At 43.8% G+C, this 25,421-nt stretch overlaps 1 protein-coding gene and 1 non-coding gene across 4 annotated transcripts in view; both read left to right on the forward strand.

Annotated features, from left to right (window-relative positions):
* The window catches only part of glt1d1 (glycosyltransferase 1 domain containing 1), a 64,296-nt gene extending 45,540 nt beyond the window's left edge, over positions 1-18,756 (forward strand). For 2 of the 3 annotated variants that reach the window (XM_042099919.1, XM_042099917.1), the window contains exons 9-12: positions 2,594-2,637; positions 4,784-4,904; positions 11,453-11,551; positions 17,231-18,756. In XM_042099919.1, coding sequence (XP_041955853.1) covers positions 2,594-2,637; positions 4,784-4,904; positions 11,453-11,551; positions 17,231-17,380 — 414 coding nt within the window. In that variant the 3' untranslated portion in view covers positions 17,381-18,756. The remainder of the gene's footprint in view (positions 1-2,593; positions 2,638-4,783; positions 4,905-11,452; positions 11,552-17,230) is intronic. The other variant, XM_042099918.1, reaches the window with a different exon arrangement.
* LOC121716194 lies at positions 16,556-16,714 on the forward strand. Its single transcript, XR_006033788.1, has one exon. It is a non-coding gene; the product is annotated as a U1 spliceosomal RNA (small nuclear RNA).
* Positions 18,757-25,421: the final 6,665 nt, after the last annotated feature.

Below are 25,421 nucleotides of genomic sequence, written 5' to 3' on the forward strand. Positions count from 1 at the left end.
TCTCTCTCTCTCTCTCTCTCTCTCTCTCTCTCTCTCTCTCTCTCTCTCTCTCTCTCTATCTCTATCTCTCTCTCTCTCTCTCTCTTTCATTTTTCCAGCACACACACACACACATATACTCGCCGTACACACATGCACATAAGTCCATCATTGCTGGTCATTACTGGCGAGTAAAGTCACTGTAAGCTCTGAGATCAATATCAAGTCTGGTATCAGTGGCGATTGTGGATGGATTCATGGATGGCATTGTGACATCAAAGAAGGAAGGCTTGGTCAACAGCAGTGCAGTGAAGGGACAAAAGAGCTCAAACTCCAAACTGGAGCTGGACACCAAGCTGTTCTGCCTCTCTTCTGATCCGCTCATCTTGTTTTTTGCCTATTTCCTGTCCAGTCTAGTGTGGAATCGTCCCAGCCCCACCCTCTCTACAAATGCACACCCACACACACACAGACACTCACACCCTTACTCACACACACACACACACACACACACACACACACCCTTGCACACACATACACACCTACACACACGCAGTATGGCAGTTTTTTTTACTAGCAGCAATGCATAACTGTTGCTGCAGTCGAATTGATCCCTGCCCCACTGATCACATAATTAAAGTATCCATCCATCCATCCATCCATCCATTATATCTACCTGTCTGCCTATATATCTATCTGTTGAATGGTGCTGGGGCCGTTTTGATGCCGTTGTGGCCCATGTCACTCCCTCTGCTGCTGCTGTGACTGCTGCTGCTGTGGGTGCTGCTGCTGCTGTGACTGCCGCTGCTGTGACTGCTGCTGCTGTGACTGCTGCTGCTGCTGTGACTGCTGCTGCTGTGACTGCTGCTGCTGCTGCTGCTGCTGCTGCTGCTGTGACTGCTGCTGCTGCTGCTGTGACTGCTGCTGCTGCTGCTGCTGTGGGTCCTGCTGCTGCTGCTGCTGTGACTGCTGCTGCTGCTGTGGGTTCTGACCTAAATCACGGTGGCTGCGCTGCTGCAGCTCTGCCACTGGTCCCCCTAATGCATGCAAATCCCTCATCACAATTAATCAGATTGAGGAGCTGCTCTGTCCTGACCCCAATCTGGGCAAATCTACGGGATTTTCCCCACCAGTCGCGTCCTCTCCTCCTCTCTTCCCACGAGCCATCCCGCCGTCCCGCTCAGAGCCTTGTCAATCTCTCTCTCTCTCACACACACACACACACACACACACACACACACACACACACACACACACACACTATCTCTCTCACACTCACACACACACACACACACACTCTCTATCTCTCTCACACACACACACACACACACACACACACTCTCTATCTCTCACACACACATACACTCTCTCTCTCCCTCACTCTCTTTCTCTCTCTCTCTCTCTCTCACACACACACACACACACACACACACACTCTCTCCCTCACTCTCTGTCTCTCTCTCTCTCACACACACACACACACACACACACACACACACACACACACTCTCTATCTCTCTCACACACTTTCTCTTCCACACACACATACACTCTCTCTCTCCCTCACTCTGTCTCTCTCTCTCTCTCTCTCACACACACGCACACCCTTTCTCTCCCTCACCCTCTGTCTGTCTCTTTCTCTCTCTCTTTCTCTCTCCCTCTCGCTCTCTCATCTGTCATTTGTGTCTATCTCAGAGGTATCAAGGGAGGTATTACTGAAATAGTATCACAGAGAAGATCTGGCTGACTGGAGAAGGGGGGATTTAAAAGCAAAAAAATATTCAGATCCCCCCCCCCCATGCTTTTTTTTCCACAGTCAATTTTGTTCAGTGAAGAAATGTGTTTGACTTATTTGTTTATTTATTTATGTATTTATTTTGGGATTTTCATAACCCCCCTGGCTGTCCTTATGTTGCACAGGGTCATGGCAGGGTAAAGTGCTGTATTTTCTGCTAATGTTTGTTTATGTAGGATTCCTGCTGTCTCAGTGTGAGGTCATGGTTGGGGCAGTGCACAGTGTAATATTTCACAGTACAGTAGTGAGTGGAGTGAGGATCCTCGGAAAGGCTCTTTGTCATATTGTAGCCTTTGGGTGAAAGCTGTAAATATGCTCTCGTAACTCTCGGACATGATCAGCGCTCTGCTCAGGTCAGTGGGCTTTAGTTTTTCTTCATCTGGGAAGTCGTAGTACACACACACACACACACACACACACACACACACACACACAGACATACACATGCACCACACACAGTATATATTTTCTTTTCTTTCTTTTGAGCTTTTTTATGCCTTTAATGTGACAGGGCAGTAGCGAGCGACAGCAAGTGGTGGATCCCAGGTCACTTATTGGGCTCCCTCCCACCTGTAGATCCAGGGGCAGGAGTAGCGTAGTGGCTAAGGAGCTGGGCTAGCACGCAGTAACACGCAGTAGCAGTAGCTGTGGAACTGGGGTGTATCCACAGAGGATTCCCAGTGGATACACCTAGAGGGAGGGATAGAGGGAGGAGAGGGATGGAGGGAGGGATGGAGGGATGGAAGGGAGGAGGTGGGTGGAGATGGAGATGTGAGGGGTCTGTGTAAGCTACTCATTGAGGCTGTGATGTGGTTTCAGATGGATCCTGTGTTCTCTGAGGAGGTGGAGGAGAGCGTGAGCAGGTGAGAAGAGACACTGTGCCCTGTGTCGTGTGTGTGTGTGTGTGTGTGTGTGTGTGTGTCTCTTAGATGGACCTGACCTGACAGATAGAAAAGAGAGACAGAGAGAATGTAAAAAAGGAAGAAAGAATAAAGGAAAGAAAGAAACATTGAAAGAAAGAAAGAAAGAAAGAATGGAAGGATGAGAGAAAAATAAAGAGGGAAGAAGATGGAAAGAGAGAAAACAAGACAGACAGAGTGAGAGAAATAGAATAAACAGAAATGAACGCAGGCAAACCAGTGAGAGGATGACAAAGATATCAGAGTCTGGGAGAGGAGAAGAGAGAGGGACTCTCTCTGCCCCTGGAACAAGGGAGAGACAGAGGATGAGGAGAAGAGGGAGGAAGAGAGAGAGAGAGAGACTTAAACAAGGGTAAGACAGAGGATGAGGAGAAGAGAGAGAGACTTAAACAAGGGAGAGACAGAGGATGAGGAGAAGAGGGAGGAAGAGAGAGAGAGACTTAAACAAGGGTAAGACAGAGGATGAGGAGAAGAGAGAGGGACTTAAACAAGGGAGAGACAGAGGATGAGGAGAAGAGTAGAAGAGAGAGAGACTTAAACAAGGGAGAGACAGAGGATGATGAGAAGAGGGAGGAAGAGAGAGAGAGACTTAAACAAGGGTAAGACAGAGGATGAGGAGAAGAGGGAGGAAGAGAGAGAGAGACTTAAACAAGGGTAAGACAGAGGATGAGGAGAAGAGAGAGGGACTTAAACAAGGGAGAGACAGAAGATGAGGAGAAGAGAGAGGAAGGAGGAAGAGAGGTGACTGGTAGAACGCTAGAGAGAGAGTTCTAGATAAAGAAACGGAGAACTAGTGGGATGAACAGAACACACAGACAGGACTTTAAAGGAGGACTAGAGAGATGGAGGAGTGCGGTTGAGACGAGCACAAAAGGCACTAGAGACGGCGGCATGGAGAACCTGACAAGAGCGCGAGATCAAGGCTCTTCACATTAGAAGTGTTTCCAAAGCGCGACTCTCGCCCGTTATTCGGAGGGTAAACAAACTTAACATGCAACGCGCGTCACCTCCCGTTGGAGCTTGGGCATGAAAGCCACGGCGAGGGAAAACCAGAACAACCGCACTGATCACAACGCCTGGTCCACACAGGCTCCCACAGGCTAACTCGGGTAGTAGCCAAACCTGATCCCAGCACCTGAGCTAGTCACATCTAGTCCCACAGGCTAACTCGGGTAGTAGCCAAAGTTGATCACAGCACCTAGGACAGTCATGTCCAGTGCCATAGACAAAGCCAGACATGAGACAAACCTGATGGTCAGATAGTGGTTCAGATAACAGGTGTTGGGACACAAGTACAGCAGTGGGCCTGTCATGTTTTCATGTGTTTTTGAAGTGATGGTTCGGAGTTTCACCCTAGGGTCCTTTGCACCATGACCCCGAGCCAAACACCCTCCCAGAACCTGTTTTCCCTTGGTCCAACCCTGGTCGAGTAGCGCTGTCAGAAACGAATGACTTTCTGCAGGCGCTTATGGAACCTATATAGTATCTCTTAAATTACCCCACTAATAATGCCCTGAATGGTACAAAACTTCTACAGTCGTACAACTATTTTCTGTACTCATAAAACGAGGCAAAGTTTGTAAGTACACCAGGAGTTTATTTAAATAACACTTGCCTGATGGCTTCTACTCTGCTGCTATCTACCGCTGCGTCGACGTTACTTCCGTGATTTGGGAAAAGCCAGTAAAAGTCCTGGCAGGAAGCGATTACATCAAAGTTTTTTGGTATATCCAGTTTTTAACATTTTTTTCCGAAGTGTTTACAACTTAGTGTTAACTAATAATTGTTGCAAACTGGTACTACGAACAAAATATTAGTGCATTCCTGGATCTACATCCTTATGCATGCTTCCTGCCAGGACTAGCTCATGTAGTAGCGAGGTTTCTATTTACCTCAGCAGCACCTTGTATACCAGGTGTCCATGTCCTCCTGTGTGTTTATGTGGCCGCATTCTGTGTGTGTGCGTGTGTGTGCATGTACGTGTGTGCGTGTGTGCCCACACACCGGTAAGGCCTCGAGGGTCTGTGTGTGTATGTGTACATTCTCATGTGTTTCTCCGATGTGTGTTTGTGTGTGCATGTGCATGCAGGTGGGCAGGAGTGTACCACACCGCCGAACGAGAGCAGGATGAGCTGCACGCCGCCATGACCCACTCCTTCGCCCTGGTCAACAGCTCCATCTCGGAGGGCATGTCCGCCGCCATCTTAGAGGTCAGTCCACTCCTCGGGCATGGCGGGGAATGAACATGGTAGTTCACCTCATTAGTCTCATTTATACTGTGAGCCATCAGCCCAGGAACTTTAACCCAGGAACTTTGGCCAAGGCTCCAAGCACCAGGGCTAGAGTTCCTGCTGGGTTCACAGAATTATGGGCCATGTAACTACCTGACAAAATTCATCAATCAATCTATCCACAAAGACACTGTGCAACATTCCACAGTTACCACATAACCATAGTAACCATGTGGAATTACCAGGGCTTGGTCTCGTGGCCCTGCCAGCTGAGCTGGGCTTATTGTTAGTTAAGTTCCAGGTGTAATGTGAACTCTTCTCTAGGCTAGGAACTAAGTTCAAGGACCAGGTTTGGCCCACAGTATAAACTGGGCTATTTAGTTTAATCTGTGAAGGCTCATATGCACGTGTCTTTGGAGACATCTATCTTCTTGACCTGGACCCAAGGGACGAGCTGAGCTTGATCCAGTGGATCTATAAAAAGGCAGCAATCTCCCAGTGTGACACTTTGCTCATTCAGAGTGAGGTCAGTTTGTGGTCTAACAGCAAGACGACCTTAATTCTGAGGTGTAGAATTAATCAAAACAAGCATAGTACTCAGAGTGAGTGTTGTGCCAGGTAAACAGGGAAGCTTGACCATTTCATCTGAAGTGACCCTTTCATCTAGCTAGATCAAAAAGCTCAAGTTCTCAATTTACCTAATTACAGTTCCACTCGATCTCCTTCTGATGGTTATCTCACCCGCTCCCCATGCTGAAAGTGTCTCTCTCTCTCCACACCTGCCTCTTGTCTCTCACCTCTTTCTCTCTCTCTTTCTCATTCTCTCTCTCACTGTCTCTCACCTCTCTCTCTCTCTCTCTCTCTCCCTCCCTCTTATCTTGGTCTCCCTCTTATCTTGGTCTCTCTCTGCACAGTGTCTCACAGAGGTACTCGCTTCCTTCTGAAGCACCTCTCATCGCATGCCCAAAGCCTCCAGTCCTGTCCCAAGCGTCAGGCGTCTGCATGATAGAGAATTACTTTTAAAGGCGAGAACGAGAATCTGCTTTCACCACACCTCCATAGCTCCAGCAGCTATGCACAAGTGTGTGTGTGCATGTGCCTGTATGTGCCTGTGTGTGTGTGTGTGTGTGTGTGTGTGTGTGTGTGTATAAAATTATTCATACCCCTGGCAAATATTGATTTAATGTTGGTTTGCTCTTTACCAATATGTTTGTTCTGACTGAACACTGCCAAATGGCTAAAGGTTGTGAGACAATGTGGTAGAAACATGGAATCAAAAAAAGAAGCGTTTTCATCTGTGAAAACGTCCAAAATTATTCATATCCTTTTTAAATAATCAGTGGAAACATCTTTATTTGCATTCATAGTTCTCAAAATGGTTCTTATAATATCTACCAACCCTCTCCATGTCCCCACAATGATTCTAGTGTGTGTGGGCGTAGATTTGCGTGGGGACCGAAGAACGTGTCCACACCAATGTCAAATTACGACTGAAATGACCCCACCAATATTCAGGTTGAAATGGGGGAAAAAAGCGCTCACATGCGCTACAAGTTAAATCATTTCTCACTTCGGTGCTGCGGATCATCTCGTACAGATCTTGTAATGTGCAGTAGCCTATAAGGGTAAATCGTGCTGATTTGAAGTTACCTGTAATAACTACCAGTGAGCCGCAGTCTCCTGCGCAGCATGGCGCAGCGCTTCAGCTTCAGCTTCACTTCACTACAAGGCATATGAAGTGCGTCCAAATTCACCCATTCCTCTCTGTTGAACTCCTCGAGAAGTAGGCTACTCATCACACATGTGTCACATGAAAGAGCCTTTTCTCAGCTTTTAAACGGTGCTGGCTAGCCACTATTTTCTGTTATAAACAGTTCGTGAGAAAAATAACTTCAAGAGATTTAATAATTATTCTCTGTGCCATCTCCACATCCATTCGTCTCGGTGGAATATCGTAGGCCTACACACTCTTCACGCAACACATGACAAACCATATATCAGAATAAACAGCAGACCTTACCGAACACAAAGGTGTAATGCCCGTGTATTAGCTGTTCCAGAGTAATCCGGTTTTTAAATAAAGTGTAGCAAAATTCAACATGGTCTTTCGGCTTTAAGCATTTCTTAAAACTGAGCTGTGCTTACATCGCCTAGATATCTGTAATTATTAGAATCAGAGAATATACAGGCAGCTCACGGTTAAGAGTTTGTCAATGTAGCCTTAATGATTTCTTTTCACAAAATGCTAAGCATGCATGTATTTAAGTTTCTTAAAACTGAGCTGTGCTTAAATGGGTCAATGCATGATTTCATAACAGACCAAATAGAAAATAAATGTTAAATATAGCCTACATATCTGTGCATATTAAAATCAGATTATGTAGGCTACACAGTATAGTTGGATCAAGTTGGACAGTACATTTTAATCATGGATAGTAGTTGGACAGTAGCACATTTTGATCATTTTATATATCTATAGTGACTGGTGAGAGTTGAGTGTTTTTTTTTGGGTTTTTTTTTTGGGGGGGGGGGGGGTTGGTGAGTAGTGTCCCCACCAAAGCTCAGACCAGACCTACGCCACTGTGTGCATATCTGTGTGTGTGTACGTGTGTTTGCGTGTGTTTGTGTGTGTGTGTGTATGTGTGTGTGCGCGTCTGTGTGTGTGTGTACCTGTGTGCATATCTGTGTGTGTGTGTACCTGTGTGTGCATGTGTGTGTGCGTGCGTGTGTGTGTGTGGGTGGGTGGGTGGTCCAGCTCCTCTATATGCGGCTCCTGCTCATTATCTCCTCATTTGCGGGCTACAAAGCTGTTATCAGTGCTGCACTGCCATGTCTCGCTCTATTCTTCCCTGTCCATTCTTATCACTGGGCACGCCACTAATCCACTTAATCTGCTTTAAACACTGAAGATTAGCACAATCCACAGAGGGCTTACACCCCTGATTAGTATGTGTGCGTGTGTGTGTGTGTGTGTGTGTGTGTGTGTGTGAGTGAGAGAGAGATAGAGAGAGAGTAATCATTTTCTCGATCGTGTGTGTGCAAGAGAGTTGAGAGACAGAGAAAGTGTATGTGTGTATCAGCACCATGTCTAGATATAACACACCCCCCCATGCTGTGAGCCAAACACTAAAAACACTGATGTTTGGACAACTTGACTCCAGCACTGGAGCAGACTGGTGTGTGTGTGTGTGTGTGTGTGTGTGTGTGTGTGTGTGTGTGTATGTGTATGTGTCTGTGTCTGTGTGTGTGTAGAAAGGTTTGTCCTCGACTGCCCAATCCCCCCCCCCCCCCCCCCCGCCCCAGGTCTACTTGTTGTTGCCGTATGGAGAGATAAGTCTGTGAGACTCGGAGACTCCGTGAGCAGCTAAGCCTCACTAAACTAGATACCCTCAGAGCTAAACAGCAGCACTGTGCGTCGGGCGGGCGGCACTGCGCTACACTGCGCTACACTGGTGTGTGTGTGTGTGTGCCTGCCTCACTAGATACCTTCAGAGCTCAACAACAGCACTGTGTGTCGGGCGTGTGGCACCACGCTACACTGGTGTGTGCGTGTGTGTGTGCCTCATTAGATACCTTCAGAGCTCAACAACAGCAATGTGTGTCGGGCGGGCAGCACTACGCTACACTGGTGTGTGTGTGTGTGTGTGTGTGTGTGTGTGTGTGTGTGTGTGTGTGTGTGTGCCTCATTAGATACCTTCAGAGCTCAAAAACAGCAGTGTGTGTCGGGCGGGCAGCACTTCGCTCTGCTGCTGTGGTAGCTGGCAGAGCAGGGCAGCGCAGGCCAAGCTGATTTCCTTAAGCATTGTCCTCGAGTCGCGCCAGCAGGTGATCCTTGCTGCTTAGGAGACAGCGGAGCAGTCCGATCTCCTTATCCCGTGCCCACTCAAGCATCCGTGTGCCAGGGCAAACGTCCAGTCAGGGTGCCAGGCAGGGTGCCAGGCAGGGCTGGTATCTGGCTCCAGGAGCTCTAGTCCTCCAGAGCCTCTGTGTGGCAGCTCAAAGGCGTATGTGTGTGTGTGTGTGCGCGAGTGTGTGTGTGTGTGCGCGAGTGTGTGTGTGTGTGTGTGCGCGAGTGTGTGTGTGTGTGTGTGTGTGTGTGTGTGTGTGTGTGTGTGTGCGTGCGCGAGTGTGTGTGTGTGTGCACGAGTGTGTGTGTGCGCGAGTGTGTGTGTGTGTGTGCGCGCGCGCGCTGCTCAACTCACAGGGAGAAAAAAAAGCCAGATTACATTAAAACATCATACAGACTTTTACTCTAAAGGTTTCATGTCATGTGTAAAGCATATGCAGCCACACAGAGAGAATCAAGCGAACCACGACTTTTATAATATACGACTAATAACTATCACTAATACAGGCATGTATCTTACCTTGAAATTATGCAGAATCTTATCATTGCACGATCTTGAATAGACAACAAACATACCTCAGTTATTTTCAAATTGCACAACCTTTCTCTATCTTCGAGACATTCCTTAAAGGTCCCTCTCAGCAGCATGTTGGAACTTGGTTTTTGAAAAGTGCTATAAAAATATGAATTTATAGTATTTAAAGTGTTATATAAATAATGATTATTATTATTATTATATTATATCCCTCTCCACTGAAAACAACTGTTCTGTTCATCTTAGCAAGGCATATAAACAACATTGATAACATCAAATGGGAGCTCACGGACATGCCCACAGAGTGTAGCGCTGTAGCTGCTGTCTGTAGCAACTCGAGTTAGGTAAAACCGATTGTTTTAGATTTTTTCCATTACTTGGTGTTTTAAAGGAACACCAGGCAAGCCTGAGGGCTTTTTCTCTACGAAGCTTCCCCTAGCGTCTGTACGTGTCGATACGTGTGAGAGCCCTCGCTCGGTCTGAAGCTCTTTTCCTTTTCTTTGCATCTTCCGTCAAGGGTTTTTGCTGCCTTTTCGCTGCCTTTTCCGGCTCTGCCATTATACACACGTTTGCAACAATCGCTAGCCGGGTTTCGTTAGCCTGCCTCTGTGCTGGGGATTAGGGTTTAATCCCGGGAGACGGGATTCCCGGGAAATCTGATCAAAACTATTTCCCGATTCCCGGGAAATGTTATGACGGGAAACGGGAAATGAAAGTTAAAAAAAATTCCAGTGCGCGTCTATTGTTGTCTTACGGTAACGTTGCATTCAGTAGCCTACGCAGCAGTATCTACCGCCTAAGGATGTCTACTGCCAGCTTTGTATGGGAGCATTTTAAAAGACTTGAAAATGAAAACGCAAAGTGCATGGTCAGGTGTTCTGGGGGGTTATTACATTTATTTGAACTTTGTGGTGTTTAAAAGATAAATATGCCTGTCCTACCTTAATAAAGAAACATTTGGTTAACTTCGAGTGATTATTCCCGTTTGCAGCCGTTAACAAATCTCAATAGCCACATCATGGATTTCGTTTATCAGAATGGTTTAGGAATCATTCTATGGTTTACTTTAGGAGATTTCGTCAGTTTTTATAATGGAGTTCTGTAATATATTGGTTTTATAAGGGTTGCCTAGACAATCCACTTGGCATTTCATAGTTAGTGCTGCGGCAGATAGGCCTATCACGCACGCAGCAGAAATGATAATTGCAAACTTTGTCGATGGACATAAACTGTGTTCTTTTGGCCTAATAATGATACAAATAATATAAAAATGTCAGTTTGCGATTTGGGAACGCATATTTGAGTGATATCATACATTACTTGGGCTAAAAACAACAACTACAAAAAACAGCTATTTCCCGGGATTCCCGGGAAATGCGTCGTCTTTTCCCGGGATTTGATACATCTCATTTTCGGGAAAAATATTAAACCCTACTAGGGATACAGGATGTAAACTGTTTCTGCTTCTCGCGATGTAGGTCACAGGTAGGGTACACCGAACTTGGAAGCGGGATATTCTTCCTACAGGCAGTAGGGGCAGGCAAGAGTCTTCATTCGCCCTGTAATCAGTCATTTAACCATATACCGACTTACGAAGATGATTAATAACACGATGTGTCCCTTTAAGCCCCCAACATCGTCTTCCAGGCAGCACTGCATGGAAGGCACTAGGGTTAGGGTTAGGGTTAGGTGCCTTGAAGTCAATGGTCACAGCACTGTCTTGAAGTTGACGGTGGGGGCTTAAAACACCATTGAGCATGTATTTCGTACCGACAGTACTCGGTGACCTCGAGAAACAGATTTCTATGTGAAAATTTGCCGGATTTCTCCTTTAACCCCTGTGGCATTTCAGCACTTGCATCAGGTATTCTAGTTGCATTGCACTGTGGATATTCCAATGTCTTATTTACATCCACAGTTGCATGACTTGTAATCTACTGTACCTGCATGCCTCTTCGAATAGAATGAGCGTATTAACTCTAAGAAAAGGTTGGCATTGGTCATAGCAGTTACTCAGAGGTTTCTGACATGCCACCAAATGTCAGGCTTTACACACTGTCATTAATCCTGATTATGTTCCCCAGGGGGTTGTTGGATTGATGGGCAAAGGGATGGCTTTATGATTTCCCTGTCTGTGCTCCTCAGGCCATGGATCTGGGATTGCCCGTGTTAGCCAGAGACATTCCCGGGAACGCCGCTATTGTGCAGCATGAGGTCACTGGGCTGCTCTACTCCTCCCCTCAAGTAAGACTCTCTCTCTCTCATACACACTCTCTCTCTCTATCTATCTCACTCACTCTCTCACACACACACACACATACTCTCTCTCTCTCATACACACTCTCTCTCTCTATCTATCTCACTCACTCTCTCACACACACACACACACATACTCTCTCTCTCTCATACACACTCTCTCTATCTCACTCACTCTCTCTCTCTATCTATCTCACTCACTCTCTCACACACACACACATACTCTCTCTCTCTCATACTCACTCTCTCACACACACACACATTCTCTCTCTCTATCTATCTCACTCACTCTCTCACACACACACACACATACTCTCTCTCTCTCATACACACTCTCTCTATCTCACTCACTCTCTCTCTCTATCTATCTCACTCACTCTCTCACACACACACACATACTCTCTCTCTCTCATACTCACTCTCTCACACACACACACATACTCACTCTCTCTCTCTCATACACACTCTCTCTCTATCTATCTCACTCACTCTCTCACACACACACACATACTCTCTCTCTCTCATACACACTCTCTCTATCTCACTCACTCGCTCTCTCACACACACACACACTCTCCCTCTTTCTCTCTATGTCTCTCACTCACTGACTCACTCTCTCACACATTCTCTCACACACACACACACTCTCTCTTTCTCTCTCTCTTTCACTCACTTACTACACTCACAATCCCTCCCAGATAGATACATACATATACTCACACAGACATGAACACATGCACACACACATACATGCACACACACACACAAACACACACAAGCACACACACATACATGCGCACACACACACACACACATAAGCACATGCACACACACATACATACACACACACACACACACACACACACACACACACACACACACACACACACACATGCATACAAAAGCACACACACACAAAACACACATACACACAGATGTATACACAATACTACACGTAATGCCTCATCATGCTGAAAAGGATTTCCCTTGACGTATGTCTGGGCCACTGAGCCATGTACTGGTCCGTGGCCAAGTAAATCCTCTTGACCAAGAAAGGTCACAGGTCACCGGTCTCACGGCAAACCTTCTGCCACTCCTGCTTGGAGTTCTGGCCTCATTTTAAGCTGCCGCAAGCCCTTTTTTGTGGCAGCCGTGGCCTACTAGTTAGCACTTCGGACCTGTAACCGGAGGGTTGCCGGTTCGAACCCCGACCAGTAGGCACGGCGGAAGTGCCCTTGAGCAAGGCACCTAACCCCTCACTGCTCCCTGAGCGCCGCTGTTGATGCAGGCAGCTCACTGCGCCGGGATTAGTGTGTGCTTCACCTCACTGTGTGCTGTGTGTGTTTCACTAATTCACGGATTGGGATAAATGCAGAGACCAAATTTCCCTCACGGGATCAAAAGAGTATATATACTTATACTTATACTTACCCATCCAAGTGTCTTGAAAAGCGCTATAAAAATGAAATCAGGGATGTAGTGGAGGCTAAACGCAAGTAAATGCAGTTTACCCACCTGGGAAATTTTAGAAATAGAGTTTATCCACCTCTCAAAAGAGTTTATTCACCAATTGCAACTTTTTAACATTTATAAATCACAGTGTATTATCCACAATCACAACATGTACACTCATCAACACTCTACAGTAGGAGCCATTTAATGCCACTTGTATTGTTACAGTATAAACATTGGACAATAACCTTCACCATCATCAAACATGTTCTGAATGCCTTTTCTAAAAATCTGATACCGCATGGCACAGTCCACCTTACCGTGATCACAGAATTCATAGTTTACCCACCTCTTATTTTACCACTACACCCCTGAATGAAATGTATCATTATTATTTATTATTAACCACTACCCGCAGACAAAACCCTCACTGTGTTGCCCAAAAGACAGACCAGAGTTCATGGATTTATTTCAGAGCCATCTCAACATGGTGTCCCTGAAGAAGGACCTCTCCTCTGGGATTGTCGGCAAGGGTAGCTCGGAGGGCATTGTTCAGCATACCATCTTCGCTCAGAGCCAGGCGTGTATGACGCAAGAGGTCCTCCATCTGTTGGCATGGGCGCTGCCCAAGGTCCCTCTAACGGCCTATTCACACCAAGAACGATAACGATAACTATAACCATAACGATAAGTCTCTCCTTGTTAATGAATGTGACGGTTAAAATTCGATGGGTTCTGATTGGCTATTAGCTTTTTATCGTTCTGAAAATCGCTCTGAAAGTGATCCCCAACGATATTGTTCTTCATGTCGTTATCGTTATAGCTTATGTGTGAACGTCGTCATACATATTAACGAGAATGATATTTATTTATAGTTATCGTTATCGTTATCGTTCTTGGTGTGAATGGGCCTTAAGGCTATGACTGACTAATGATGACCTGGTGGGTTACAGGTTCACTGTGCTGAAGTCACTCACTGAAGTTTTGAATTTGTAATCAACAGCAGACCTGCTAAGTCATCAATTAAACCCATCGTATTCCACCAACAACTTTTGAAAAAAAAAAATCTCACCAAAAAGTGACACCATTAGAAAATGTGGATTTTCACTCAGATACTGAGATTTGAATGAAAGCGAGAGAGGAGTGACAGATCACACAAAAAGAAGAAAAACAACAAAAAAAAGGAGAGGTTCCCAGCGGTGGTGCGCTAGTTGGCACACAAGCTGGCGCTGACGTGATTGCGTTGCGCCGGTGCCAGAGGATCAGGCGTTCTCAGTGGGCGGTCGGGGAGTGCAGCCGGTGGTGCCGGCTAAGCCACGTCAAACGGAGCCGAGCGGAGAGGCTCACAGATGGCACGGGAGTCTCCCGCGAGCTAAAACCGCAACCCGCAAGGACCGACATCAATGCTCATTTTCAAAAGACGACGCTTGTCCTCCCTGGGAAAATAGAGAACGAGCCGCTTAGAAAGTTACCCCAGCGATCAGCATTCAACTTTATTAAAAAATCCTTTGAAAATGAAAGGGGAGCTTAAAAGCAGCACATGTGTCAGTGCTGTTGGACTAATCGTCAGTGTCGTTTCCCAAAACTGGCTATTTTAGTCTTCAAAGTCTTTAATTTTTTTTCTAATAAAAGAAAAAGAAAAGTAAGGGAGAATATTGCAGTTTATGTTACAAAAGTAATGATTGAGAGGGAAAGGAAAACCACATGATCAATAGCCATTGGTAAAGCAGTCTGCAGAAGGCTATAATGAGGAGCCAATGAAGGAGGTTGAAGTGGTCAGCCTCTTTCACAATCTCTCCAATAGCACTGGTGGCCATTGCAGTAAGCACAGGGCTACACACTGCTGACAACATTCTCACCATATCTGAATCCCAGAGAGGAAAAGACACATTTTTGTGAATTTGTTTCTATTTCTGCGGCTAGATCAGGGCCATTGCAGAGCGTCTTATGTTAAGCTCAGTTCAGGCCTGAAGTTGTGCAAGCCCAAATCTGAACTGATCGGGTGATTTTCCACAATAATACACAAAAGGAGACAAACAGTCATAACTTCACAGTTGCTTTAAACATCGTATACAGTAGTTTGCAGTGCTGGCCACTTGGCTATCAGTCCGTTTACATTATTACTGATAATTACAGGGAAAGCTTTTTAAAAATGTGGATACATTTCATCAATCTCATGTCAAATACTCACATACAGCAAACCTTCTGGTGTTGAGTTGTGTTAGTTTGTAGATGCTTCCAATGTTAGATCTGATAGAACTCTGATAGATGACCAAGGCTTCTCAGCTATGTTTGTATGTGTACGGGGAAAGGTCAAAGTAGCCCTCAGGCCATTATCACATGTAAGCAGTTCATGGTTGAAACACACTGAGCTGTGGGAGGACTGCTGAGTTGAAACGCACTGAACTGTGGCAGTCTTTTGAGTAGAGCTTGAATGAGGGGCATTCGTTAAAAGACTACAATCTTTCAAGAATCTTTCTTAAATGTTGTCAAAGTTGTTTGGTGTAAGGTGGCCATTAGTTGAAACACACTGAACTTTGGGAGGACTGCTGAGTTGTTCTAAACCTTGCTGGACCTCTCATCTGAGCGAACTCCAGCAGGTCTCAGAGCTTCGGCGGCGGTGTAATTAAAAGCTACTGTTCGTCTGCGGACTGCGGGTCCATGAATACACAGCTCTGTTGCGTTTGAAACACGGCGCTCCACCACCACCACCCCCACTCACTGAGGGGCACTTGAAAAGCTCCTGCTCCTGTTGAAATGAAGGCGTTAGGTGGCAGTGTGGGTGTCTTTCATGAGAGGAGCTGCTGGCTAGTGTTGACACCCTGGCGCCTGCTGAAGGCGCCTCAGTCATTACACCTTTGCCAAGTCCTAGTGCTCTCCGACGAGCAAGGGCTCCAGGCCAAGCCTCAGCTCACCGAGAGGGAGAAGGAGTCTGTATGTGTGTGTGAGTGTGTTCAGAGTGCGCTGCTGTTCAGGTAGCCATCTCATTAACCTGTTTTTTTTTTATTATTTGTATTTCTTTTTTTTTCCATTATGTGAAGTTTGCACCTCATCTGGCTGGCAGTTCCAGACTGGCAGTTTGTTTGTTAGTTCGCCCCTTCGCTCTTTCTCCAGCAGCTGGTGTTTAGAGTGACATAGTGGTCAGATGGCTGCGGTGGCCACTTCCACCCTTGTAAAGGACCAGACCATGGGCAACATGTTGGGGCAAACCAGGTAGAGAGAAGTCATGGACATTTTGAGACATTGGACCCTAGATACTTACCTGTGGGCAGCCATGGCCTACTGGTTAGCGCTTCGGACTTGTAACCGGAGGGTTGCCACTTCGAACCCCGACCAGTAGGCACGGCTGAAGTGCCCTTGAGCAAGTCACCTAATCCCTCACTGCTCCCCGAGCGCCGCTGTTGTGTGCAGGCAGCTCACTGCGCCGGGATTAGTGTGTGCTTCACCTCACTGTGTGCTGAGTGTGTTTCACTAATTCACGGATTGGGATAAATGTAGAGACCACATTTCCCTCACGGGATCAAAAGAGTATATGTACTTATACTTACCTGGCAGGGGTGATGCAATGATTAAAAAGGTTTTTGCCCAGGGCAAGGCTCGGCCATTGCACTCTGGTCATGCTGACTTCAAATTCCTCTAATGTTGGAATCTCAACTGCATAATTTCATGGTAGTGGACGCTGCAGTTCCCAGTCTTCAGTGCTGTTAATCATGAATGCTCCTGCTGTCACGTTAGATTAATCCATGACTCACCACAGCACAGACTGCAAAGAAATAAAGAAGCAGTGAAAAAAAACAGCCCCTGGGTAATCTGCGGTATTTCGTCATGATTCAGTGCTTAATTTAAAGTCCTTTGTGAGACGGCAAGTCAATGCTGAATCAGTGGCCAATTTAGCGGCCTCATTTTGCCTCGGCCTTGAAGCCCTCATTATGAGCCGAGTGACAGCCGAAGTCTCCCTTAGCAATAAGTCACTGGAGATGGAAGAGCGTGTAATTCACTTTAGATATCACCCACTGGAGTTCAGGTTGTGACTCAAATTGAAAAAGACAAGTTGCTAAAGTTTTTTGTATTTTTTATTTTTTTTTACAAAAAAGTACAGTACAGGGAAAGCTAATGCTAACAAATGACAGCAGGTGAAGTAGCCCACCTTGGTGATGGCACCTTATTGCCCTGCCCCCATGCTCACAAGTTGTTGCTGTTTTGCTTCCTTTTCAGGAGTTCATCCTGATGGCCAAACGGTTGCTGGATGACAGGCCACTTCGAGAGCGGCTAGCCGAAAATGGTAAGCACTACGTGGGTGAACACCACAGCTTTGTCCAGGAGAGGAACACTTACCAGGAGCTAGTGGAGAAGCTGCACTCATGATGAGGAAGAGGCTTTCTTCCAGAGCTACTGTGGTTTTAATACACACTGCAGTGTCTTGTTTACTACTTTGAAAAGGAAAGAAAATTACTTGAGGGTTTTTTTCTCTTGGCGCCAGTTAAAATGGGCCTCTTGGTCAAAGCAGTTTTGAACAAGGCTTTAAAAAAAAAAAAAAAACATATAAAGGAAAGTGGAACATTGGTACTTTTTGATTGTTAGGCACAAAATGATCTTGCCTGATCAAATACATACTTAATTCAAACTAGGACTGCTTTTCAAATCCAATGCTGTCCTCAGGCTGAAGGTACCAGGACCAAGGTTCCAAACTTCAAATCTATCCAGACACTCTCTCGTCTCACTTCAACTTTTCTCAGGGCCAGATTGCAGGCCAGTGAACTTCACATCTTTCCATTCACTCTTCTTCTCTACCTGTTGACGTCTCTTGCTCCCGTGCGAGATCTGTCTGGTGCTCTAAGAATCTCAGGAATATTGAGGCAGACAGACTGCAGTTTTTTAAGGACAATGTTTTTCAAACATTAAGGAATGTCTTCAAACGTTCACTTTCTATTTCCACTTTCTTTTCTACTCAAAAACTAAAGAGATTTCAATCTGTGTCCAGTTTACAAGTAGGTTTTTATAAGAAGCAAATACTGTATGCAAATGACTCATGCATTGACGAAGAGTTGGCAGCCATTTTCCTTTAGTCAAAGTATGAAGGTGGAAAAAGTTTTAGGTCCCTGATGGCATTGCCAGTGGATATGACTTATCACTGCAGTAATCTGCCATTTTGGGGGTAATTTAAATGCAATGGTTAACTAGCTTTATGTCATTAAGTCAGCTAGTTGTCATACAACATTAGTGTCTTAATTTTCTGGGTAGCAGACTATCAAGGTTTCAGTCTACTGGACTTTGTTAAGTATTCTTTTAATGTTTACTCTCTCTGGATATGATATTTGAGTATTGCACCTTTCACTTCCTTAGCTATGAGAGGAAGGTGATTCTGAGTTATTTTGGCATTGGTGATTTATTTTGGCATTGGTGAGTTATTATGTGAGTTATTTTGGTATTGGTGATTTGATGTTTTATTTAAAAGTTATTCCCTGTACCGAAACATTTTATATAAGACAAGATTACAAACCATGTACTATGTGCTTGTTTACTCAATGTTTACTTGTTTACTCAAAGCATATTTTTACTATGTCTTAAATATTTGTAGGGTATTTTGTGTTATTTAATGGTTTAAAAGTCTTGCTCTCTGTCAAATATGTTTAATTATTTGGATTTATTTATTATTTAGATTAATTCGGTTATTATGTACTTCTTTCTCATGCACATCATTAGGAAATTCAATATATACAAATAAACGCTTCTCAGAACGACGTCTTTGTGGAAAATGTTTCTTATCCAAACCTAGGCTATACGAGATATTCTGTCAGGATCCATATAACTTAGACACTAAGAAATCTCGCTGAAAAGGTCAGTTTCTCAATAATTCAAGCTTATAACATTTTGTGCCACATTCAGCGAACATCTCCTCACAATCTGATAGCTGCCCATCCCATAAGTACCCGGTCTCTATAGAGGGCCCTGGCTCCAAAAAACTGGAAACAAACAAAGTGGGGGCAGCCTGTCCCCCAAACAAAAACAAAACCCTGAGGTAGTGTTCTTAAAAATGAGAAATGACAAACCTTGAATGTTTCCAAACGTGGTTTCCCGCCTCACTGGCAAAGAAAAAGAGCGTTGGAGCTGGAGTAGGAACCTAAACTCGCATGTGACCAAAAGCACTGGGTTACAATAACCATCACAGTCCACAACCATTAACCCAACAACTGGGTTACTGAACCCAATAAGTAACCCAATATGGGTTGAATATACATAATACAGGGTTAAACAGCCTCAACCCAGTATTTTTTAGAGTGTATGTTGAGTGTCTTTGGGAATACTGAAGGTGGTGAGCTACGTCTGGTGGTCCTTGGTTAAAATATAATGTATGTTGTTTTGGACAAAAGCGTCTGCTAAGACATTATATAAACATAAACAAACGCAACGTCATGTGCAAACGCTGACTGTAGTTTTAAATGCCACAATTTTTGAAATTGGTCAGTATTATGCTGTATAGTTAAAGGTAGCATTTTTTGCTACAGTATGTTACCTGAAATCTTTTTTTACACCCTGAGAGCAACCAATGAATTAAATGCTCTGACATAAATAGAAAAATCATCCCCTTAGAATTATAGGGTTCTATCTACATTCTGAGTAGTTCTGAGATATTGAGCTTCAAAGTTTTAGAATTTCATAGAGTTATATTGATACGTAAGTGGAACAAGCCTCTTTAGATACTGTATAATGTCCAAAAATGCTAAATGCATTCAAGAAACACCTCACCTCACCTTATTAAGTTGTCACAGAATAAGCAAATGTCAATAATTCAATTTTTACAAAAATGTCAGTTGGAACATTATAGTTCTAAGGGGACAAAATATCAGTCATCTCTGGAGGTCGCAGGGATGTCAAAATTCCATCCAATCATTTTGCGTGGGCAGCAACAAATAGATGGACATCTGTCTACCAACTCAACTTCCTTACAACCACACACTCAGTTTCACACACTCTCCTGACACTCAACCAAGCGCTCGCTAGCCTGGCTGTGCTACAAGTGCAATTAGTAGAATAAGTTATTGGCATGCTGGAAGTCACAGGTTGTGTGACAGGTGTGGCGAATATGAAGTTGAAGCCCAAGATGAAAACTTTGTTGAAGTGTGGCTCACCAGTGTTTTATTTATTTATTCAACTTTTATTTTTTATTTTTTTCAATAGTATCGATCATGACGCAAAAGTGTTGTGTGCTGTGATGTCGCTGTGTACTAGAATAGTGTATAGTAACATTAGTTTGACATGTCAGTGTGTTTTAATTTAGCCAGGGCCACGTCAAGTCACATTTATTTATATAGCGCATTTTTTTATGCACAGAGTGCTACCCAAAGCGCTCAGATTAATTCAGTTAATAAATTCAGTTTTCAGCCCTGGACAAGCTAGTCTCCAGCGGAGTTGGAAATCCTTTCCCCCTGGTTACATTTCAGTCTTGTTAAGAGTGCAAGGATGGATGGTCACACCTCAGGAAGGCGTTGCATGGACATTTACACTGTGGTTGCCTACTGTATTTCTGCTTTTGGGCAGGTAATTATTTTGTTATTTGGTCACTTAGCAACTTTTTTAGCTAGCGTTATGTTTAACCTATTTTATTGCTCAAAATATGTTGCCTAAAATATACAGCCTGGTTTTCATCTAGCCTATGTAATCCATATGTCATGTCAGAATATATTTTGGCCTTGAATGGGACAGTTAACAAATGTGGTGAATGTAGCTAGTTTGGAGGTGATGCTAGCCACTCTGCTGACTAGCGAATTGAAATGAACGCTCACATAGCCTATTAGTCCATGAGCCACAGGGGGTCGTCACTACCACTTGGGGGGGGCAAATTCTCACCATATTTTTCTGAAAGCTACATATCTCTGGAGTATAAAATGGTATGATAGCAAGTTGGATCTTGTAGCTTTGTGGCTGTACAGGCCTTCAAAGTTGACCTCTGATTTAAAAAAAAAAGGAAATTCCGCCTATTGGCTTTTTTTGTTAAAACACTCATAAGAGCCCAGAAAATAATCCAAATCTTATTATTACTGATGCATATGTTGTGTTTTTTTTTTTTTTATTTATTCACCTCCTGCTCTACAAAAAGTAAAAGACTCTTGACTGCTATGCAGGTGCTCTGAAATCATTGGTCGGTATATTGTAGTACTCATTATATAGTAAGTCATGGAAATTCAGTTTTTTTGTCAGGGAAAAGTCATAGAATTTTACATTGACTTTACATTGACCTGATTGTACTTGTACTCTGCACAATGACAATAAAGTTTAATTTAATCTAATCTAAATTATTATTTAATGCCTGTAGTGCTGCTTTGTATTAGCATACCTTTGCTGTATGTTTTATATGTATTGGACAAACTCCTGTTTAAAGCAATCACAAACATACATATTTTGATTGCTATTGATACACAGGTGTGTGTTGTGCTGAAATAAACTGAATTTAACTTATTTCATCAATTCATCTTCAACTGCCATTTAGAGAGCATATTTTTGGCATATGTTGACCAACAAAAGTTCTTAAATCATACACAAACCATTAAAACATCCATATTTTGATTGATTATGATACACAGAGGTGTGCTGTGCTGACATAAACCTAATTTAACTGACCTTACCTGCCATGGCAAGTTTGATGCTCAAGAAATCTTCAGAAATGGCCATAAAGAGCATATTTTTGACAGATGTTGACCAACAAAAAAGTTCTTAAATCAAACATAAACCATTAAAACATCCATATTTTGATTGATTATGATACACAGAGATGTGCTGTGCTGAAATAAAACCAATTTTACTTTATTTATCTTACCTGCCATGGCAAGTTTGATGCACCGGACATACTCAGAAACTACATTTGAGACACCCATATGGCCAGACAGGCCTAGGTAAGTGTCACACCCATTATTTCATGAAATGTCAACATGTGGCACATATTTTGATAAAGGGAATGATAACAAACTTGTTTGTCAAATTTGAGACCTCCAGCTGCTTGTATGTTGTCAGGAGGCGGAGCCAAAGATTGGAAAATGTAGATTTCTAGGGGGCGCTATAGAGTCTGTGAATGTGTGAGGTGTGATTTTACTTATATTTTTTATATATATATAGATAGATGTCACATGCCAAATTTAAGCCAGGACCGATGCAGGCTGAAAACGAAGTGGGAGATGAAATTACCCAGGATACCGTGCAAGCTCAGCGAGCCGGCCAAATTTTTAATATATTTTCACAAATAAGCATATTAAAATTTCGAAATATGTTGGAATATGTTAGTTTGATGCACATCTGATGGACTGTTGAGTTTTGAACACTAATGTTAGAAAATATCTCACGAAGCTATCTGACGATGTTCATGATATCTGCTGAGTGCTTTGAGAGAGTCTGCCCAACAAATAACGTTATATATGTGATCTGGGTAGATTCGTCAATATTTAAGGTGTGTGTTCTGGCGTTCATATGAACACAAATATCTGTTGATCCAGACGTAGATAAACCAGCACAGCCCACACAACAATGACCGCTGGAACGGGTATGTTCCTGAATGAAAATAGTAGCAGGCTACTACCGGTAGACACGTCGGCGCTGCGCGTGACGTAGGTGAGCACGTTCGCTACGCTAATTTACATATAGTGGTGTCCCATAGTGATGGGGACGAGACCGAGTCTTTTGAAGGGTCGAGACCGAGTCCGTTGGTTTTGAAATACAGTCGAGTCCGAGTCAAGACCGAGTCTTTGAGGAAGCAAGTCCGAGTCGAGACCGAGTCGAGACCAAGACCATAAATTATTTAATATCACCCCAGTTAATAATCAACAGTTAGGCCTACAGACTAAGCTAGATTGGGAATTGTTTAGAGGAGCACTTAATATGGTCTATGTTTTCACTATCGTTAAAAAAATCCCTACCACATGCATCATCTTCTGCCTATTTTTCTAAATTGCTTCAACAGTGCTGCTCTGTCATCAACATGTCAAGCCCACCCTGACTTTTTTTTTATCATAGTTAAGACATGCAGAGCAAATTAAAATTTTCTAGTGGTATAAATTAGTAGGCTTAGCTACTTTATAACATTTTCCAGTATCGCCTCTGGTATGCTGCACCCTGCTTGCACGTCACATCGAGATCCACCCAATTTAGGCCAAACTGTGGGTCCAGCATTGTGGAAAGGGTGTAGATTTTGTTGTTGAATGGCTCCTCCTTCCCAGTTTTCCCAGCCATGTCAAACTGTTCAAAAATCCCCTGGAAGCGTTTTTTCAGTGATCCGTGTAGTGCCCTTGTGATGGGTCTACACAGGATATGAGTTGTTTCACATTTTATTAAATGGGTGTTCAGGTCAAGAACAGTCGGCACAATGATGCTGATAGTTACGACTTTTTCCCCCTCTGTTAAGTTAGTAGCCTCAGCAAAAGGAGTAAGAATTGAGGTTAAGTCTCTGAGTTGGTTCCACTCACGTGGTGTGAAAACAACTTCTGAAAAGTCGTTAAGGCACATTTCGGTCAATGTTTTGTGATCCAGAGAAGTCAGTGCTTGTAGCTGTTTAAATGTACTATTCCATCTGGTGTTGTTCGCTGCAGGTACAGTTTTTGTTGTTCCACATGTGCTTTCAAATGTGTCTTTGAAAGCCGAGCTGGTGTGCAAGAGGGTAGAAAAGCGAGATGCTTTAGCAATGGCAAGGCTAATTGATTTGACCTCTTTCATTCCATCTGAGACAACTAATTGAAGAGAATGGGCAAAACAAGAAAGCCTCTCCCCTGATAGCCCAAGTTCTGTGTCCTCATCAGTGTCCTCCCATAACTCCTCTTCATCAAGGTCATCCTCGCTTTCTGTGTCAGAGGCTTGCTGCAGGGGCATTTGCACTTTGAAAGCGCATTTCATGTTGGCTGCATTGTCTGTTATAATATAACAAACTTTTTGCGTGATGCCATATTCTTCAAGTATTTCCTCAAAAGCTGCAGAAATCCTCTCACCGCTGTGCCGTCCTGTAAACCGTCGGCATTCAAGCAGGTACGGTTCAAGCACACAGGATCCATTAGAGCAGTGTACTGCATGCGCAGAGACGCCAAGAAAGGACCGCAGTCTGCGGTCAGACCAGATATCAACAGTTACAGAGACAGATGGTTGACTCTGCAATCTTTCAACAATAGTCTGCTTCACTTGGTTCACCAGTACTGGGATTCTTTTCTCGGGAGATAGTGCTTCTCGGGATGGGGGTGTATTTTGAGTCCATGACTTTCAGAAATTTTCTAAAAGTAACAATTCTCTACCAAAGCCAGAGGCAGAGCACAGCCAATTACCAAGTCCTCCTTAAAGGTGTAGGTTTTTGAACATTCTAAGTTCCGCAACAATTGAAGGTTCTAAAATTTCTATGTTGAATTCAATGAACCCAGATATTCTTTAGAATGTTCATTTCTCAACATTCCCGTCACACCGGTGTGACGGTACTCCTTTAAGGGTTAAAGGTGTAGGTTTTTGAACATTCTAAGTTCCGCAACAATTGAAGGTTCTAAAATTCTATGTTGAATTCAATGAACCCAGATATTCTTTAGAATGTTCATTTCTCAACATTCCCGTCACACCGGTGTGACGGTACTCCTTTAAGGGTTAATGATGGATGCATTAATTGCTTGCTGCCGAGGGGATTTAGAACTGTAGACCGAAACATTGGAGAAGCATGCAGATACTGATGGTTGTGCAACGTCAGTTTGGTCTTGTGCTGCCTTGTACTCCGGGAACCTATAAGAGAGAGGCAACATCCACAAATTATTATATATCTATTATATATCAGCATGTTTTAAAATTCATAATGTTCTCTATTATAAACTATTCATTGCAAAACTTTTTGCAAATTGAGTAGCTAAATGGCCACTTGAAATTAAACATTCAACACTTTTCACTGATAAAATAGAATGTCCCTGACACCATCTAAGATAAATTAGTTTATGGTATTGTCCTGCTTAAGCCTTTCCCCTAACTGTGTTAATGAGACAACTTACATTTCACATCTTTGCTCTCAAGTTGGACTAGGCTACTTGGTCAAGTAGGCTAGTAGATACTGTAGCTATGGATAGCTCTGGGCGTCAGAAAAAGACACCAGTGGTGGGTGGCTCGTGGCTTTTTTTTGGGGGGGGGGGGGTTATTTTACCAACAACCATCAAACCATCAAAATAACATCTATTCTATGTCATTATAATGTAAAACTAAAACTAACAGCTTTATGTCAAACACACTTTATACTCATGCATGGTTAGGTGAAAAGCACAATATGTTGATATGGCAATGGAAGTTTGAAGTTGTGCCCAAAGTTTCCGTTATTGAGGTGTTGCAGAATTGGCACCGCGCAGTGTGCTTTTTTAAAAAATCTTTTCCCGTGAAGGTTTTGTGGTTTTGATATGCGAATTTAATGATG

This window comes from Alosa sapidissima, chromosome 8, assembly GCF_018492685.1.
Source record: "Alosa sapidissima isolate fAloSap1 chromosome 8, fAloSap1.pri, whole genome shotgun sequence".
NCBI classification, from domain to species: Eukaryota; Metazoa; Chordata; class Actinopteri; order Clupeiformes; family Clupeidae; genus Alosa; species Alosa sapidissima.